The sequence below is a fragment of the Oncorhynchus nerka genome, linkage group LG13 (assembly GCF_034236695.1).
Source record: "Oncorhynchus nerka isolate Pitt River linkage group LG13, Oner_Uvic_2.0, whole genome shotgun sequence".
In the NCBI taxonomy this organism is placed as follows: domain Eukaryota; kingdom Metazoa; phylum Chordata; class Actinopteri; order Salmoniformes; family Salmonidae; genus Oncorhynchus; species Oncorhynchus nerka.
In genome coordinates this window covers 102797349-102818144 of record NC_088408.1, presented here as the reverse complement: position 1 = coordinate 102818144, position 20796 = coordinate 102797349, and the positions used below count along the sequence as shown (strand labels likewise).

The 20796-nt window shown below is 53.5% G+C and overlaps 1 protein-coding gene across 1 annotated transcript in view; it reads right to left on the bottom strand.

The window, feature by feature from the left end:
- Nucleotides 1–244: 244 nt before the first annotated feature.
- psat1 (phosphoserine aminotransferase 1) overlaps nucleotides 245–20796 on the bottom strand; it is a 51245-nt gene continuing 30693 nt past the window's right edge. Inside the window, exons 7-9 of the mRNA XM_029678710.2 lie at nucleotides 2643–2771; nucleotides 1495–1632; nucleotides 245–816 (exon numbers count right to left, since the gene is read on the bottom strand). Coding sequence (XP_029534570.1) covers nucleotides 714–816; nucleotides 1495–1632; nucleotides 2643–2771 — 370 coding nt within the window. The 3' untranslated portion in view covers nucleotides 245–713. The remainder of the gene's footprint in view (nucleotides 817–1494; nucleotides 1633–2642; nucleotides 2772–20796) is intronic.

Sequence of the window (20796 nt, the reverse complement as noted above, 5' to 3'; positions counted from 1 at the left end):
CTGGTCTGGGGTCAGTGAGTTGAGCTGGTCTGGGGTCAGTGTGTTGAGCTGGTCTGGGGTCAGTGAGTTGAGCTGGTCTGGGGTCAGTGAGTTGAGCTGGTCTGGGGTCAGTGTGTTGAGCTGGTCTGGGGTCAGTGAGTTGAGCTGGTCTGGGGTCAGTGAGTTGAGCTGGTCTGGGGTCAGTGTGTTGAGCTGGACTGGGGTCAGTGTGTTGAGCTGGTCTGGGGTCAGTGAGTTGAGCTGGTCTGGGGTCAGTGTGTTGAGCTGGTCTGGGGTCAGTGAGTTGAGCTGGTCTGGGGTCAGTGAGTTGAGCTGGTCTGGGGTCAGTGTGTTGAGCTGGTCTGGGGTCAGTGAGTTGAGCTGATACAACATGTGGTCTGGGGTCAGTCAGATATAAATGTATCCTATACATCATATACACTGCTGCCCTTTAATTACTTGTTAGTATTATCTATTATTCTTATCCATATTTTTTTAAACTGCACTGTTGGTTAGGGGCTCGTAAGTAAGCAATTTACTGTTAGGTCTACACCTGTTACAATATGATTGGCTGTCAGGTACAATATGATTGGCTGTCAGGTACAATATGATTGGCTCTATTCAGTGCATCTCCATCTGTAACGTTGTGACTATTTCACCTTACTGAACCCTGGTCCCACAGATCCAGCAGCATAGCCTGCTCTGATTGGTCCAGCATGCTGTATGGCCTTCTCCTATTGGTGCTCCTTGAGGAACTCCTTCATGTAATTGGCCAGAGCCTGAGCGTCTTCCACTGTCACAGCGTTGTAGAGAGACGCACGTATTCCTCCCACTGACCTGTAGGGGGAGACACAAACACCATGAGCAAGTAGAGACAGATCGACAGACAGACAGAAATGGTTAGGGTTAGACAGACAGACAGACAGGGTTAGACAGACAGACAGACAGGGTTAGACAGACAGACAGGGTTAGGGTTAAACAGACAGACAGACAGGGTTAGGGTTAAACAGACAGACAGACAGGGTTAGGGTTAAACAGACAGACAGCCAGGGTTAGGGTTAAACAGACAGACAGCCAGGGTTAGGGTTAAACAGACAGACAGACAGGGTTAGGGTTAAACAGACAGACAGACAGGGTTAGGGTTAAACAGACAGACAGACAGGGTTAAGGTTAAACAGACAGACAGACAGGGTTAAACAGACAGACAGGGTTAGGGTTAAACAGACAGGGTTAAGGTTAAACAGACAGGGTTAAACAGACAGACAGGGTTAGGGTTAAACAGACAGACAGACAGGGTTAAGGTTAAACAGACAGACAGACAGGGTTAAACAGACAGACAGACAGGGTCACAAGGGTCTTGTGTGTGTACCTGTGTGTGTGTGTGCCTGTGTGTGTATATGTGTGTGTGTGTACCTGTGTGTGTGTGTGTGTGTACCTGTGTGTGTGTGTACCTGTGTGTGTGTGTGTGTACCTGTGTGTGTGTGTGTGTACCTGTGTGTGTGTGTGTGTGTGTACCTGTGCCCCTTCAGTGAGATCATCCCCAGTTTGGAGGCTCCATCCAGGAACTCCTTCTCCAGAGTTTCGTCACCCTGTTTCTTCCCCACGCGGAACGGAACGTTCATACGACTACGACATGCCACGTCCACCGGACACCTGACCACGTAACACACACACACCAGTTACCATGGAGACAGGTTTGAGCTCCTACTGACTGTTATTTTCTGTTCAGAATGTCTCTCCCCCTCCCCCTACTGTCTCTCTCCCCCTCCCCTACTGTCTCTCTCCCCCTCCCTCTACTGTCTCTCTCCCCTCCCCTACTGTCTCTCTCCCCTCCCTCTACTGTCTCTCTCCCCTCCCCCTACTGTCTCTCTCCCCCTCCTGTCTCTCTCCCCCTCCCTCTACTGTCTCTCTCCCCCTCCCTCTCTCTCCCCCTCTACTGTCTCTCTCCCCCTCCCTCTACTGTCTCTCTCCCCTCCCTCTCTCTCCACTGTCTCTCTCCCCTCCCACTACTGTCTCTCTCCCCCTCCCTCTCTCCCCTCCCTCCACTGTCTCTCTCCCCTCCCTCTCTCCACTGTCTCTCTCCCCTCCCTCTCTCCACTGTCTCTCTCCCCCTCCCTCTACTGTCTCTCTCCCCCCCTCTCTCTCCACTGTCTCTCTCCCCTCCCTCTCTCTCCACTGTCTCTCTCCCCTCCCTCTCTCCACTGTCTCTCTCCCCTCCACTGTCTCTCCCCCTCCACTGTCTCTCCCCCTCTCTCTCCACTGTCTCTTTCTCTCTCCCCCTCTCCACTCTCTCCCCTCCCTCCCTCTCTACTTTCTCCCTCCCTCTCCCTCTCCACTCTCTCCCTCTCCACTTCTCCCTCCCTCTCCCCTCCCTCTTCCCTCTCCACTTTCTCCCTCCCTCTCCCCCTCTCCACTTTCTCCCTCCCTCTCCACTTTCTCCCTCCCTCCCCTCTCCCTCCCCCCTTCCTTCCTCGCTCCTCTCCCTTCATCCCTCTCCCTCGCTCCTCTCCCTCTCTCCCGTCATTCCTCCCCCTCTCCCTTCATTCCTCCCTCTCTCCCTTCATTCCTCCCCCTCTCCCTTCCCTCTCTCCCTTCCTTCCTCCCTCTCTCCCTTCCTTCCTCTTTCCCCCCTCTCTCTCCCCTCCCTCTGAAAGGATACTAACGTGTAGAAGTGGTTGGAGGAGTTGATGATATCATAGATCATACTGGACTTCTTCTTGTTGAGCGTTTCCATGGCGTCAACACCTCCGTTGTTCTTTATCCACTCTAGAACCAGACTCATGATGTAGATACTAGAGAGAGAGAGAGAGAGAGAGAGATGTAGATACTAGAGAGAGAGAGATGTAGATACTAGAGAGAGAGAGAGAGATGTAGATACTAGAGAGAGAGAGAGAGATGTAGATACTAGAGAGAGAGAGAGATGATGTAGATACTAGAGAGAGAGAGAGATGATGTAGATACTAGAGAGAGAGAGAGGATGTAGATACTAGAGAGAGAGAGGATGTAGATACTAGAGAGAGAGAGGATGTAGATACTAGAGAGAGAGAGAGGATGTAGATACTAGAGAGAGAGAGAGAGGATGTAGATACTAGAGAGAGAGAGAGGATGTAGATACTAGAGAGAGGGAGAGGATGTAGATACTAGAGAGAGAGAGAGGATGTAGATACTAGAGAGAGGGAGAGGATGTAGATACTAGAGAGAGGGAGAGGATGTAGATACTAGAGAGAGAGAGAGGATGTAGATACTAGAGAGAGAGAGAGGATGTAGATACTAGAGAGAGAGAGAGGATGTAGATACTAGAGAGAGGGAGATATACACTGAGTGTACAAAACATTAGGAACACCTCCGTTGTACTTTATCCACTCCAGAACCAGACTCATGATGTAGATACTAGAGAGAAGAGAGAGGGAGATACTAGGGAGAAGAGAGAGGGAGATACACTGAGTGTACAAAACATTAGGAACACCTTCCTAATATTGAGTTTCACCCTATCATTTTGCCCCCAGAACAGCCTCAATTCGTCAGGTCATGGACTCTACAAGGTGTCGAAAGCGTTCTACAGGGATGCTGACCCATGTTGAGTCCAATGCTTCCCACAGTTGTCAAGTTGGCTGGATGTCCTTTGGGTAGTGGACCGTTCTAGATACACACAGGAAACTAAAAAAGACCCAGCAGCGTTGCAGTTCTTGACACAAACCGGTGCGCCTGACACCTACTACCATACCCCGTTCAAAGACACTTAAATCTATTGGTCTTGCCCCATTCACCCTCTGAATGGCACACATACACAATCCATGTCTCAATTGTCTCAAGGCTTAAAATCCTTCTTTAACCCAGTCTCCTCCCCTTCATCTACATGTCTCCTCCCCTTCATCTACACTGATTGAAGTGGATTTAACAGGTGACATCAATAAGGGATCATATCTTTCACCTGGATTCACCTGGTGAGTCTGTCATGGAAAGAACAGGTGTCCCTAATATGTTGTATTATGTATGTATGGCAGTGAAGGGTGGGGTCCACTATATGGGTCCACTATATGGCAGTGAAGGGTGGGGTCCACTATATGGCAGTGAAGGGTGGGGTCCACTATATGGCAGTGAAGGGTGGGGTCCACTATATGGGTCCACTATATGGCAGTGAAGGGTGGGGTCCACTATATGGGTCCACTATATGGGTCCACTATATGGCAGTGAAGGGTGGGGTCCACTATATGGGTCCACTATATGGCAGTGAAGGGGGTCCACTATATGGCAGTGAAGGGGGGTCCACTATATGGCAGTGAAGGGGGTCCACTATATGGCAGTGAAGGGGGGTCCACTATATGGCAGTGAAGGGGGTCCACTATATGGCAGTGAAGGGGGGTCCACTATATGGCAGTGAAGGGGGTCCACTATATGGGTCCACTATATGGCAGTGAAGGGGGGTCCACTATATGGCAGTGAAGGCTGGGGTCCACTATATGGCAGTGAAGGGGGTCCACTATATGGCAGTGAAGTGTGGGGGTCCACTATATGGCAGTGAAGGCTGGGGTCCACTATATGGCAGTGAAGGGGGGTCCACTATATGGCAGTGAAGGGGGTCCACTATATGGGTCCACTATATGGCAGTGAAGGGTGGGGTCCACTATATGGGTCCACTATATGGCAGTGAAGGGTGGGGTCCACTATATGGCAGTGAAGGGGGTCCACTATATGGCAGTGAAGGGGGTCCACTATATGGCAGTGAAGGGGGTCCACTATATGGGTCCACTATATGGCAGTGAAGGGTGGGGTCCACTATATGGGTCCACTATATGGCAGTGAAGGGTGGGGTCCACTATATGGCAGTGAAGGGTGGGGTCCACTATATGGCAGTGAAGGGGGTCCACTATATGGCAGTGAAGGGGGGTCCACTATATGGCAGTGAAGGGTGGGGTCCACTATATGGGTCCACTATATGGCAGTGAAGGGTGGGGTCCACTATATGGGTCCACTATATGGCAGTGAAGGGGGGTCCACTATATGGGTCCACTATATGGCAGTGAAGGGTGGGGTCCACTATATGGCAGTGAAGGGGGGTCCACTATATGGCAGTGAAGGGTGGGGTCCACTATATGGGTCCACTATATGGCAGTGAAGGGTGGGGTCCACTATATGGCAGTGAAGGGTGGGGTCCACTATATGGCAGTGAAGGGGGTCCACTATATGGCAGTGAAGGGTGGGGTCCACTATATGGCAGTGAAGGGGGTCCACTATATGGGTCCACTATATGGCAGTGAAGGGTGGGGTCCACTATATGGCAGTGAAGGGGGTCCACTATAGTGGGTCCACTATATGGCAGTGAAGGGGGTCCACTATATGGCAGTGAAGGGGGGGTCCACTATATGGCAGTGAAGGGGGTCCACTATATGGGTCCACTATATGGCAGTGAAGGGGGTCCACTATATGGCAGTGAAGGGGGGGGTCCACTATATGGCAGTGAAGGGGGTCCACTATATGGCAGTGAAGGGGGTCCACTATATGGCAGTGAAGGGGGTCCACTATATGGCAGTGAAGGGGGTCCACTATATGGCAGTGAAGGGGGGTCCACTATATGGCAGTGAAGGGGGGGTCCACTATATGGCAGTGAAGGGGGGGTCCACTACTATATGGCAGTGAAGGGGGTCCACTATATGGGTCCACTATATGGCAGTGAAGGGGGGTCCACTATATGGCAGTGAAGGGGGTCCACTATATGGCAGTGAAGGCTGGGGTCCACTATATGGCAGTGAAGGGGGTCCACGATATGGCAGTGAAGTGTGGGGGGTCCACTATATGGCAGTGAAGTGTGGGGTCCACTATATGGCAGTGAAGGGGGGTCCACTATATGGCAGTGAAGGGGGGTCCACTATATGGGTCCACTATATGGCAGTGAAGGGTGGGGTCCACTATATGGCAGTGAAGGGTGGGGTCCACTATATGGCAGTGAAGGGGGTCCACTATATGGCAGTGAAGGGGGTCCACTATATGGCAGTGAAGGGGGTCCACTATATGGCAGTGAAGGGGGTCCACTATATGGGTCCACTATATGGCAGTGAAGGGTGGGGTCCACTATATGGGTCCACTATATGGCAGTGAAGGGTGGGGTCCACTATATGGCAGTGAAGGGTGGGGTCCACTATATGGCAGTGAAGGGGGTCCACTATATGGCAGTGAAGGGGGGTCCACTATATGGCAGTGAAGGGTGGGGTCCACTATATGGGTCCACTATATGGCAGTGAAGGGTGGGGTCCACTATATGGCAGTGAAGGGGGTCCACTATATGGGTCCACTATATGGCAGTGAAGGGTGGGGTCCACTATATGGCAGTGAAGGGTGGGGTCCACTATATGGCAGTGAAGGGTGGGGTCCACTATATGGGTCCACTATATGGCAGTGAAGGGTGGGGTCCACTATATGGCAGTGAAGGGTGGGGTCCACTATATGGCAGTGAAGGGGGGTCCACTATATGGCAGTGAAGGGTGGGGTCCACTATATGGCAGTGAAGGGGGGTCCACTATATGGGTCCACTATATGGCTCCACTATATGGCAGTGAAGGGTGGGGTCCACTATATGGCAGTGAAGGGGGAGGCACTATATGGCAGTGAAGGGGGGTCCACTATATGGCAGTGAAGGGGGTCCACTATATGGCAGTGAAGGGGGGTCCACTATATGGGTCCACTATATGGCAGTGAAGGGTGGGGTCCACTATATGGCAGGGTGGGGTCCACTATATGGCAGTGAAGGGGGGTCCACTATATGGCAGTGAAGGGGGTCCACTATATGGCAGGGTGGGGTCCACTATATGGCAGTGAAGGGGGTCCACTATATGGCAGTGAAGGGGGGTCCACTATATGGCAGTGAAGGGGGGTCCACTATATGGCAGTGAAGGGGGTCCACTATATGGCAGTGAAGGGTGGGGTCCACTATATGGCAGTGAAGGCTGGGGTCCACTATATGGCAGTGAAGGGGGGTCCACCATATGGGTCCACTATATGGCAGTGAAGGGGGGTCCACTATATGGCAGTGAAGGGTGGGGTCCACTATATGGCAGTGAAGGGGGTCCACTATATGGCAGTGAAGGGTGGGGTCCACTATATGGCAGTGAAGGGGGGGTCCACTATATGGCAGTGAAGGGGGGTCCACTATATGGCAGGGTGAGGTCCACTATATGGCAGGGTGGGGTCCACTATATGGCAGGGTGGGGTCCACTATATGGCAGTGAAGGGGGGTCCACTATATGGGTCCACTATATGGCAGTGAAGGGTGGGGTCCACTATATGGCAGTGTGGGGTCCACTATATGGCAGGGTGGGGTCCACTATATGGCAGTGAAGGGGGGTCCACTATATGGCAGGGTGGGGTCCACTATATGGCAGTGAAGGGGGGAGGTCCACTATATGGCAGTGAAGGGGGGTCCACTATATGGCAGTGAAGGGGGGTCCACTATATGGCAGTGAAGGGTGGGGTCCACTATATGGCAGTGAAGGGTGGGGTCCACTATATGGCAGTGAAGGCTGGGGTCCACTATATGGCAGTGAAGGGGGGTCCACTATATGGGTCCACTATATGGCAGTGAAGGGGAGGTCCACTATATGGCAGTGAAGGGTGGGGTCCACTATATGGCAGTGAAGGGTGGGGTCCACTATATGGCAGTGAAGGGTGGGGTCCACTATATGGCAGTGAAGGGGGGGGTCCACTATATGGCAGTGAAGGGTGGGGTCCACTATATGGCAGTGAAGGGGGGGGTCCACTATATGGCAGGGTGGGGTCCACTATATGGCAGGGTGGGGTGGGGTCCACTATATGGCAGGGTGGGGTCCACTATATGGCAGGGTGGGGTGGGGTCCACTATATGGCAGTGAAGGCTGGGGTCCACTATATGGCAGTGAAGGGTGGGGTCCACTATATGGCAGTGAAGGCTGGGGTCCACTATATGGCAGTGAAGGGTGGGGTCCACTATATGGCAGTGAAGGGTGGGGTCCACTATATGGCAGTGAAGGGTGGGGTCCACTATATGGGTCCACTATATGGCAGTGTGGGGTGGGGTCCACTATATGGGTCCACTATATGGCAGTGAAGGGTGGGGTCCACTATATGGGTCCACTATATGGCAGTGAAGGGGGGTCCACTATATGGCAGTGAAGGGGGTCCACTATATGGGTCCACTATATGGCAGTGAAGGGTGGGGTCCACTATATGGGTCCACTATATGGCAGTGAAGGGGGGTCCACTATATGGCAGTGAAGGGGGGTCCACTATATGGCAGTGAAGGGGGTCCACTATATGGCAGTGAAGGGGGCGTCCACTATATGGCAGTGAAGGGGGTCCACTATATGGCAGTGAAGGGTGGGGTCCACTATATGGGTCCACTATATGGGTCCACTATATGGCAGTGAAGGGTGGGGTCCACTATATGGGTCCACTATATGGCAGTGAAGGGTGGGGTCCACTATATGGCAGTGAAGGGTGGGGTCCACTATATGGCAGTGAAGGGGGTCCACTATATGGCAGTGAAGGGTGGGGTCCACTATATGGCAGTGAAGGGGGGTCCACTATATGGCAGTGAAGGGGGTCCACTATATGGCAGTGAAGGGGGGTCCACTATATGGCAGTGAAGGGTGGGGTCCACTATATGGCAGTGAAGGGGGTCCACTATATGGGTCCACTATATGGCAGTGTGGGGTGGGGTCCACTATATGGGTCCACTATATGGCAGTGAAGGGTGGGGTCCACTATATGGCAGTGAAGGGGGGGGGTCCACTATATGGCAGTGAAGGGTGGGGTCCACTATATGGCAGTGAAGGGGGGTCCACTATATGGGTCCACTATATGGCAGTGTGGGGGTGGGGTCCACTATATGGCAGTGAAGGGTGGGGTCCACTATATGGGTCCACTATATGGCAGTGAAGGCTGGGGTCCACTATATGGCAGTGAAGGGTGGGGTCCACTATATGGGTCCACTATATGGGTCCACTATATGGCAGTGAAGGGGGTCCACTATATGGCAGTGAAGGGGGTCCACTATATGGCAGTGAAGGGGGGTCCACTATATGGCAGTGAAGGGGGCGTCCACTATATGGCAGTGAAGGGGGTCCACTATATGGCAGTGAAGGGTGGGGTCCACTATATGGGTCCACTATATGGGTCCACTATATGGCAGTGAAGGGTGGGGTCCACTATATGGGTCCACTATATGGCAGTGAAGGTGGGGTCCACTATATGGCAGTGAAGGGTGGGGTCCACTATATGGCAGTGAAGGGGGGGTCCACTATATGGCAGTGAAGGGTGGGGTCCACTATATGGCAGTGAAGGGGGTCCACTATATGGCAGTGAAGGGGGGTCCACTATATGGCAGTGAAGGGGTCCACTATATGGCAGTGAAGGGTGGGGTCCACTATATGGCAGTGAAGGGGGTCCACTATATGGGTCCACTATATGGCAGTGTGGGGTGGGGTCCACTATATGGGTCCACTATATGGCAGTGAAGGGTGGGGTCCACTATATGGCAGTGAAGGGGGTCCACTATATGGCAGTGAAGAGTGGGGTCCACTATATGGCAGTGAAGGGGGGGGTCCACTATATGGGTCCACTATATGGCAGTGTGGGGTGGGGTCCACTCTATGGCAGTGAAGGGTGGGGTCCACTATATGGGTCCACTATATGGCAGTGAAGGCTGGGGTCCACTATATGGCAGTGAAGGGTGGGGTCCACTATATGGCAGTGAAGGCTGGGGTCCACTATATGGCAGTGAAGGGTGGGGTCCACTATATGGCAGTGAAGGGTGGGGTCCACTATATGGCAGTGAAGGGTGGGGTCCACTATATGGGTCCACTATATGGCAGTGTGGGGTGGGGTCCACTATATGGGTCCACTATATGGCAGTGAAGGGTGGGGTCCACTATATGGGTCCACTATATGGCAGTGAAGGGGGTCCACTATATGGCAGTGAAGGGGGTCCACTATATGGGTCCACTATATGGCAGTGAAGGGTGGGGGTCCACTATATGGGTCCACTATATGGGTCCACTATATGGCAGTGAAGGGGGTCCACTATATGGCAGTGAAGGGGGTCCACTATATGGCAGTGAAGGGGGTCCACTATATGGCAGTGAAGGGGGCGTCCACTATATGGCAGTGAAGGGGGTCCACTATATGGCAGTGAAGGGTGGGGTCCACTATATGGGTCCACTATATGGGTCCACTATATGGCAGTGAAGGGTGGGGTCCACTATATGGGTCCACTATATGGCAGTGAAGGGTGGGGTCCACTATATGGCAGTGAAGGGTGGGGTCCACTATATGGCAGTGAAGGGGGGTCCACTATATGGCAGTGAAGGGTGGGGTCCACTATATGGCAGTGAAGGGGGTCCACTATATGGCAGTGAAGGGGGGTCCACTATATGGCAGTGAAGGGGGGTCCACTATATGGCAGTGAAGGGTGGGGTCCACTATATGGCAGTGAAGGGGGTCCACTATATGGGTCCACTATATGGCAGTGTGGGGTGGGGTCCACTATATGGGTCCACTATATGGCAGTGAAGGGTGGGGTCCACTATATGGCAGTGAAGGGGGTCCACTATATGGCAGTGAAGGGTGGGGTCCACTATATGGCAGTGAAGGGGGTCCACTATATGGGTCCACTATATGGCAGTGTGGGGTGGGGTCCACTATATGGCAGTGAAGGGTGGGGTCCACTATATGGGTCCACTATATGGCAGTGAAGGGGGGTCCACTATATGGGTCCACTATATGGGTCCACTATATGGCAGTGAAGGGTGGGGTCCACTATATGGGTCCACTATATGGCAGTGAAGGGGGGTCCACTATATGGCAGTGAAGGGGGGTCCACTATATGGGTCCACTATATGGGTCCACTATATGGCAGTGAAGGGGGGTTCCACTATATGGCAGTGAAGGGTGGGGTCCACTATATGGGTCCACTATATGGGTCCACTATATGGCAGTGAAGGGTGGGGTCCACTATATGGGTCCACTATATGGCAGTGAAGGGTGGGGTCCACTATATGGCAGTGAAGGGTAGGGTCCACTATATGGCAGTGAAGGGGGGTCCACTATATGGCAGTGAAGGGTGGGGTCCACTATATGGCAGTGAAGGGGGTCCACTATATGGCAGTGAAGGGGGGTCCACTATAGGGCAGTGAAGGGTGGGGTCCACTATATGGCAGGGTGGGGTCCACTATATGGGTCCACTATATGGCAGTGAAGGGGGTCCACTATATGGCAGTGAAGGGTGGGGTCCACTATAGGGCAGTGAAGGGTGGGGTCCACTATATGGCAGTGAAGGGGGTCCACTATATGGCAGTGAAGGGGGGTTCCACTATATGGCAGTGAAGGGGGTTCCACTATATGGCAGTGAAGGGTGGGGTCCACTATATGGCAGTGAAGGGGGGTCCACTATATGGCAGTGAAGGGTGGGGTCCACTATATGGCAGTGAAGGGTGGGGTCCACTATATGGCAGTGAAGGGGGGTCCACTATATGGCAGTGAAGGGTGGGGTCCACTATATGGCAGTGAAGGCTGGGGTCCACTATATGGCAGTGAAGGGTGGGGTCCACTATATGGCAGTGAAGGGTGGGGTCCACTATATGGCAGGGTGGGGTCCACTATATGGCAGTGAAGGGGGTCCACTATATGGCAGTGAAGGGTGGGGTCCACTATATGGCAGTGAAGGTGGGATTCCACAATATGACAGTGAAGGGTGGGGTCCACTATATGGGTCCACTATATGGCAGTGAAGGGTGGGGTCCACTATATGGCAGTGAAGGTGGGGTCCACTATATGGCAGTGAAGGGGGGTCACTATATGGCAGTGAAGGGGGTCCACTATATGGCAGTGAAGGGTGGGGTCCACTATATGGCAGTGAACAGGGGGGTCCACTATATGGCAGTGAAGTGTGGGGTCCACTATATGGGTCCACTATATGGCAGTGAAGGGTGGGGTCCACTATATGGGTCCACTATATGGCAGTGAAGGGGGTCCACTATATGGCAGTGAAGGGGGGTCCACTATATGGCAGTGAAGGGTGGGGTCTACTATATGGCAGTGAACAGGGGGTCCACTCTATGGCAGTGAAGTGTGGGATCCACTATATGGGTCCACTATATGGCAGTGAAGGGTGGGGTCCACTATATGGCAGTGAAGGGGGTCCACTATATGGCAGTGAAGGGTGGGGTCTACTATATGGCAGTGAACAGGGGGTCCACTCTATGGCAGTGAAGTGTGGGATCCACTATATGGGTCCACTATATGGCAGTGAAGGGTGGGGTCCACTATATGGCAGTGAAGGGGGTCCACTATATGGCAGTGAAGGGGGTCCACTATATGGCAGTGAAGGGGGGTCCACTATATGGCAGTGAAGGGTGGGGTCCACTATATGGCAGTGAAGGGGGTCCACTATATGGGTCCACTATATGGCAGTGTGGGGTGGGGTCCACTATATGGCAGTGAAGGGTGGGGTCCACTATATGGGTCCACTATATGGCAGTGAAGGCTGGGGTCCACTATATGGCAGTGAAGGGTGGGGTCCACTATATGGGTCCACTATATGGGTCCACTATATGGCAGTGAAGGGGGTCCACTATATGGCAGTGAAGGGGGTCCACTATATGGCAGTGAAGGGGGTCCACTATATGGCAGTGAAGGGGGCGTCCACTATATGGCAGTGAAGGGGGGTCCACTATATGGCAGTGAAGGGTGGGGTCCACTATATGGGTCCACTATATGGGTCCACTATATGGCAGTGAAGGGTGGGGTCCACTATATGGGTCCACTATATGGCAGTGAAGGGTGGGGTCCACTATATGGCAGTGAAGGGTGGGGTCCACTATATGGCAGTGAAGGGGGGGGTCCACTATATGGCAGTGAAGGGTGGGGTCCACTATATGGCAGTGAAGGGGGTCCACTATATGGCAGTGAAGGGGGGTCCACTATATGGCAGTGAAGGGGGGTCCACTATATGGCAGTGAAGGGTGGGGTCCACTATATGGCAGTGAAGGGGGGTCCACTATATGGGTCCACTATATGGCAGTGTGGGGTGGGGTCCACTATATGGGTCCACTATATGGCAGTGAAGGGTGGGGTCCACTATATGGCAGTGAAGGGGGTCCACTATATGGCAGTGAAGAGTGGGGTCCACTATATGGCAGTGAAGGGGGGGGTCCACTATATGGGTCCACTATATGGCAGTGTGGGGTGGGGTCCACTATATGGCAGTGAAGGGTGGGGTCCACTATATGGGTCCACTATATGGCAGTGAAGGCTGGGGTCCACTATATGGCAGTGAAGGGTGGGGTCCACTATATGGCAGTGAAGGCTGGGGTCCACTATATGGCAGTGAAGGGTGGGGTCCACTATATGGCAGTGAAGGGTGGGGTCCACTATATGGCAGTGAAGGGTGGGGTCCACTATATGGGTCCACTATATGGCAGTGTGGGGTGGGGTCCACTATATGGGTCCACTATATGGCAGTGAAGGGTGGGGTCCACTATATGGGTCCACTATATGGCAGTGAAGGGGGTCCACTATATGGCAGTGAAGGGGGTCCACTATATGGGTCCACTATATGGCAGTGAAGGGTGGGGTCCACTATATGGGTCCACTATATGGGTCCACTATATGGCAGTGAAGGGGGGTCCACTATATGGCAGTGAAGGGGGTCCACTATATGGCAGTGAAGGGGGTCCACTATATGGCAGTGAAGGGGGCGTCCACTATATGGCAGTGAAGGGGGTCCACTATATGGCAGTGAAGGGTGGGGTCCACTATATGGGTCCACTATATGGGTCCACTATATGGCAGTGAAGGGTGGGGTCCACTATATGGGTCCACTATATGGCAGTGAAGGTGGGGTCCACTATATGGCAGTGAAGGGTGGGGTCCACTATATGGCAGTGAAGGGGGTCCACTATATGGCAGTGAAGGGTGGGGTCCACTATATGGCAGTGAAGGGGGTCCACTATATGGCAGTGAAGGGGGTCCACTATATGGCAGTGAAGGGGGTCCACTATATGGCAGTGAAGGGTGGGGTCCACTATATGGCAGTGAAGGGGGTCCACTATATGGGTCCACTATATGGCAGTGTGGGGTGGGGTCCACTATATGGGTCCACTATATGGCAGTGAAGGGTGGGGTCCACTATATGGCAGTGAAGGGGGTCCACTATATGGCAGTGAAGGGTGGGGTCCACTATATGGCAGTGAAGGGGGTCCACTATATGGGTCCACTATATGGCAGTGTGGGGTGGGGTCCACTATATGGCAGTGAAGGGTGGGGTCCACTATATGGGTCCACTATATGGCAGTGAAGGGGGGTCCACTATATGGGTCCACTATATGGGTCCACTATATGGCAGTGAAGGGTGGGGGTCCACTATATGGGTCCACTATATGGCAGTGAAGGGGGGTCCACTATATGGCAGTGAAGGGGGGTCCACTATATGGGTCCACTATATGGGTCCACTATATGGCAGTGAAGGGGGTCCACTATATGGCAGTGAAGGGGGTTCCACTATATGGCAGTGAAGGGTGGGGTCCACTATATGGGTCCACTATATGGGTCCACTATATGGCAGTGAAGGGTGGGGTCCACTATATGGGTCCACTATATGGCAGTGAAGGGTGGGGTCCACTATATGGCAGTGAAGGGTGGGGTCCACTATATGGCAGTGAAGGGGGGGGTCCACTATATGGCAGTGAAGGGTGGGGTCCACTATATGGCAGTGAAGGGGGGTCCACTATATGGCAGTGAAGGGGGTCCACTATAGGGCAGTGAAGGGTGGGGTCCACTATATGGCAGGGTGGGGTCCACTATATGGGTCCACTATATGGCAGTGAAGGGGGGTCCACTATATGGCAGTGAAGGGTGGGGTCCACTATAGGGCAGTGAAGGGTGGGGTCCACTATATGGCAGTGAAGGGGGTCCACTATATGGCAGTGAAGGGGGTTCCACTATATGGCAGTGAAGGGGGTTCCACTATATGGCAGTGAAGGGTGGGGTCCACTATATGGCAGTGAAGGGGGTCCACTATATGGCAGTGAAGGGTGGGGTCCACTATATGGCAGTGAAGGGTGGGGTCCACTATATGGCAGTGAAGGGGGTCCACTATATGGCAGTGAAGGGTGGGGTCCACTATATGGCAGTGAAGGCTGGGGTCCACTATATGGCAGTGAAGGGTGGGGTCCACTATATGGCAGTGAAGGGTGGGGTCCACTATATGGCAGGGTGGGGTCCACTATATGGCAGTGAAGGGGGTCCACTATATGGCAGTGAAGGGTGGGGTCCACTATATGGCAGTGAAGGTGGGATTCCACAATATGACAGTGAAGGGTGGGGTCCACTATATGGGTCCACTATATGGCAGTGAAGGGTGGGGTCCACTATATGGCAGTGAAGGGTGGGGTCCACTATATGGCAGTGAAGGGGGTCCACTATATGGCAGTGAAGGGGGTCCACTATATGGCAGTGAAGGGTGGGGTCCACTATATGGCAGTGAACAGGGGGTCCACTATATGGCAGTGAAGTGTGGGGTCCACTATATGGGTCCACTATATGGCAGTGAAGGGTGGGGTCCACTATATGGGTCCACTATATGGCAGTGAAGGGGGGTCCACTATATGGCAGTGAAGGGGGGTCCACTATATGGCAGTGAAGGGTGGGGTCTACTATATGGCAGTGAACAGGGGGTCCACTCTATGGCAGTGAAGTGTGGGATCCACTATATGGGTCCACTATATGGCAGTGAAGGGTGGGGTCCACTATATGGCAGTGAAGGGGGGTCCACTATATGGCAGTGAAGGGGGGTCCACTATATGGCAGTGAAGGGGGTCCACTATATGGCAGTGAAGGGTGGGGTCCACTATATGGCAGTGAAGGGGGTCCACTATATGGGTCCACTATATGGCAGTGTGGGGTGGGGTCCACTATATGGGTCCACTATATGGCAGTGAAGGGTGGGGTCCACTATATGGCAGTGAAGGGGGTCCACTATATGGCAGTGAAGGGTGGGGTCCACTATATGGCAGTGAAGGGGGTCCACTATATGGGTCCACTATATGGCAGTGTGGGGTGGGGTCCACTATATGGCAGTGAAGGGTGGGGTCCACTATATGGGTCCACTATATGGCAGTGAAGGGGGTCCACTATATGGGTCCACTATATGGGTCCACTATATGGCAGTGAAGGGTGGGGGTCCACTATATGGGTCCACTATATGGCAGTGAAGGGGGGTCCACTATATGGCAGTGAAGGGGGGTCCACTATATGGGTCCACTATATGGGTCCACTATATGGCAGTGAAGGGGGGTCCACTATATGGCAGTGAAGGGGGGTTCCACTATATGGCAGTGAAGGGTGGGGTCCACTATATGGGTCCACTATATGGGTCCACTATATGGCAGTGAAGGGTGGGGTCCACTATATGGGTCCACTTTATGGCAGTGAAGGGTGGGGTCCACTATATGGCAGTGAAGGGTAGGGTCCACTATATGGCAGTGAAGGGGGGTCCACTATATGGCAGTGAAGGGTGGGGTCCACTATATGGCAGTGAAGGGGGGTCCACTATATGGCAGTGAAGGGGGGTCCACTATAGGGCAGTGAAGGGTGGGGTCCACTATATGGCAGGGTGGGGTCCACTATATGGGTCCACTATATGGCAGTGAAGGGGGGTCCACTATATGGCAGTGAAGGGTGGGGTCCACTATAGGGCAGTGAAGGGTGGGGTCCACTATATGGCAGTGAAGGGGGTCCACTATATGGCAGTGAAGGGGGGTTCCACTATATGGCAGTGAAGGGGGTTCCACTATATGGCAGTGAAGGGTGGGGTCCACTATATGGCAGTGAAGGGGGTCCACTATATGGCAGTGAAGGGTGGGGTCCACTATATGGCAGTGAAGGGTGGGGTCCACTATATGGCAGTGAAGGGGGTCCACTATATGGCAGTGAAGGGTGGGGTCCACTATATGGCAGTGAAGGGGGTCCACTATATGGGTCCACTATATGGCAGTGTGGGGTGGGGTCCACTATATGGCAGTGAAGGGTGGGGTCCACTATATGGGTCCACTATATGGCAGTGAAGGGGGGTCCACTATATGGGTCCACTATATGGGTCCACTATATGGCAGTGAAGGGTGGGGGTCCACTATATGGGTCCACTATATGGCAGTGAAGGGGGGTCCACTATATGGCAGTGAAGGGGGTCCACTATATGGGTCCACTATATGGGTCCACTATATGGCAGTGAAGGGGGTCCACTATATGGCAGTGAAGGGGGTTCCACTATATGGCAGTGAAGGGTGGGGTCCACTATATGGGTCCACTATATGGGTCCACTATATGGCAGTGAAGGGTGGGGTCCACTATATGGGTCCACTTTATGGCAGTGAAGGGTGGGGTCCACTATATGGCAGTGAAGGGTAGGGTCCACTATATGGCAGTGAAGGGGGGTCCACTATATGGCAGTGAAGGGTGGGGTCCACTATATGGCAGTGAAGGGGGTCCACTATATGGCAGTGAAGGGGGTCCACTATAGGGCAGTGAAGGGTGGGGTCCACTATATGGCAGGGTGGGGTCCACTATATGGGTCCACTATATGGCAGTGAAGGGGGTCCACTATATGGCAGTGAAGGGTGGGGTCCACTATAGGGCAGTGAAGGTTGGGGTCCACTATATGGCAGTGAAGGGGGTCCACTATATGGCAGTGAAGGGGGGTTCCACTATATGGCAGTGAAGGGGTTCCACTATATGGCAGTGAAGGGTGGGGTCCACTATATGGCAGTGAAGGGGGTCCACTATATGGCAGTGAAGGGTGGGGTCCACTATATGGCAGTGAAGGGTGGGGTCCACTATATGGCAGTGAAGGGGGGTCCACTATATGGCAGTGAAGGGTGGGGTCCACTATATGGCAGTGAAGGCTGGGGTCCACTATATGGCAGTGAAGGGTGGGGTCCACTATATGGCAGTGAAGGGTGGGGTCCACTATATGGCAGGGTGGGGTCCACTATATGGCAGTGAAGGGGGTCCACTATATGGCAGTGAAGGGTGGGGTCCACTATATGGCAGTGAAGGTGGGATTCCACAATATGACAGTGAAGGGTGGGGTCCACTATATGGGTCCACTATATGGCAGTGAAGGGTGGGGTCCACTATATGGCAGTGAAGGGTGGGGTCCACTATATGGCAGTGAAGGGGGTCCACTATATGGCAGTGAAGGGGGTCCACTATATGGCAGTGAAGGGTGGGGTCCACTATATGGCAGTGAACAGGGGGGGTCCACTATATGGCAGTGAAGTGTGGGGTCCACTATATGGGTCCACTATATGGCAGTGAAGGGTGGGGTCCACTATATGGGTCCACTATATGGCAGTGAAGGGGGTCCACTATATGGCAGTGAAGGGGGGTCCACTATATGGGTCCACTATATGGCAGTGAAGGGGAGGTCCACTATATGGCAGTGAAGGGTGGGGTCCACTATATGGCAGTGAAGGGTGGGGTCCACTATATGGCAGTGAAGGGTGGGGTCCACTATATGGCAGTGAAGGGGGTCCACTATATGGCAGTGAAGGGTGGGGTCCACTATATGGCAGTGAAGGGGGTCCACTATATGGCAGGGTGGGGTCCACTATATGGCAGGGTGGGGTGGGGTCCACTATATGGCAGGGTGGGGTCCACTATATGGCAGGGTGGGGTGGGGTCCACTATATGGCAGTGAAGGCTGGGGTCCACTATATGGCAGTGAAGGGTGGGGTCCACTATATGGCAGTGAAGGCTGGGGTCCACTATATGGCAGTGAAGGGTGGGGTCCACTATATGGCAGTGAAGGGTGGGGTCCACTATATGGCAGTGAAGGGTGGGGTCCACTATATGGGTCCACTATATGGCAGTGTGGGGTGGGGTCCACTATATGGGTCCACTATATGGCAGTGAAGGGTGGGGTCCACTATATGGGTCCACTATATGGCAGTGAAGGGGGTCCACTATATGGCAGTGAAGGGGGTCCACTATATGGGTCCACTATATGGCAGTGAAGGGTGGGGGTCCACTATATGGGTCCACTATATGGCAGTGAAGGGGGTCCACTATATGGCAGTGAAGGGGGTCCACTATATGGCAGTGAAGGGGGGTCCACTATATGGCAGTGAAGGGGGCGTCCACTATATGGCAGTGAAGGGGGTCCACTATATGGCAGTGAAGGGTGGGGTCCACTATATGGGTCCACTATATGGGTCCACTATATGGCAGTGAAGGGTGGGGTCCACTATATGGGTCCACTATATGGCAGTGAAGGGTGGGGTCCACTATATGGCAGTGAAGGGTGGGGTCCACTATATGGCAGTGAAGGGGGTCCACTATATGGCAGTGAAGGGTGGGGTCCACTATATGGCAGTGAAGGGGGTCCACTATATGGCAGTGAAGGGGGGTCCACTATATGGCAGTGAAGGGGGTCCACTATATGGCAGTGAAGGGTGGGGTCCACTATATGGCAGTGAAGGGGGTCCACTATATGGGTCCACTATATGGCAGTGTGGGGTGGGGTCCACTATATGGGTCCACTATATGGCAGTGAAGGTGGGGTCCACTATATGGCAGTGAAGGGGGTCCACTATATGGCAGTGAAGGGTGGGGTCCACTATATGGCAGTGAAGGGGGGTCCACTATATGGGTCCACTATATGGCAGTGTGGGGTGGGGTCCACTATATGGCAGTGAAGGGTGGGGTCCACTATATGGGTCCACTATATGGCAGTGAAGGGGGGTCCACTATATGGGTCCACTATATGGGTCCACTATATGGCAGTGAAGGGTGGGGGTCCACTATATGGGTCCACTATATGGCAGTGAAGGGGGTCCACTATATGGCAGTGAAGGGGGTCCACTATATGGGTCCACTATATGGGTCCACTATATGGCAGTGAAGGGGGTCCACTATATGGCAGTGAAGGGGGTTCCACTATATGGCAGTGAAGGGTGGGGTCCACTATATGGGTCCACTATATGGGTCCACTATATGGCAGTGAAGGGTGGGGTCCACTATATGGGTCCACTATATGGCAGTGAAGGGTGGGGTCCACTATATGGCAGTGAAGGGTAGGGTCCACTATATGGCAGTGAAGGGGGGTCCACTATATGGCAGTGAAGGGTGGGGTCCACTATATGGCAGTGAAGGGGGGTCCACTATATGGCAGTGAAGGGGGGTCCACTATAGGGCAGTGAAGGGTGGGGTCCACTATATGGCAGGGTGGGGTCCACTATATGGGTCCACTATATGGCAGTGAAGGGGGGTCCACTATATGGCAGTGAAGGGTGGGGTCCACTATAGGGCAGTGAAGGGTGGGGTCCACTATATGGCAGTGAAGGGGGTCCACTATATGGCAGTGAAGGGGGGTTCCACTATATGGCAGTGAAGGGGGTTCCACTATATGGCAGTGAAGGGTGGGGTCCACTATATGGCAGTGAAGGGGGTCCACTATATGGCAGTGAAGGGTGGGGTCCACTATATGGCAGTGAAGGGTGGGGTCCACTATATGGCAGTGAAGGGGGTCCACTATATGGCAGTGAAGGGTGGGGTCCACTATATGGCAGTGAAGGCTGGGGTCCACTATATGGCAGTGAAGGGTGGGGTCCACTATATGGCAGTGAAGGGTGGGGTCCACTATATGGCAGGGTGGGGTCCACTATATGGCAGTGAAGGGGGGGTCCACTATATGGCAGTGAAGGGTGGGGTCCACTATATGGCAGTGAAGGTGGGATTCCACAATATGACAGTGAAGGGTGGGGTCCACTATATGGGTCCACTATATGGCAG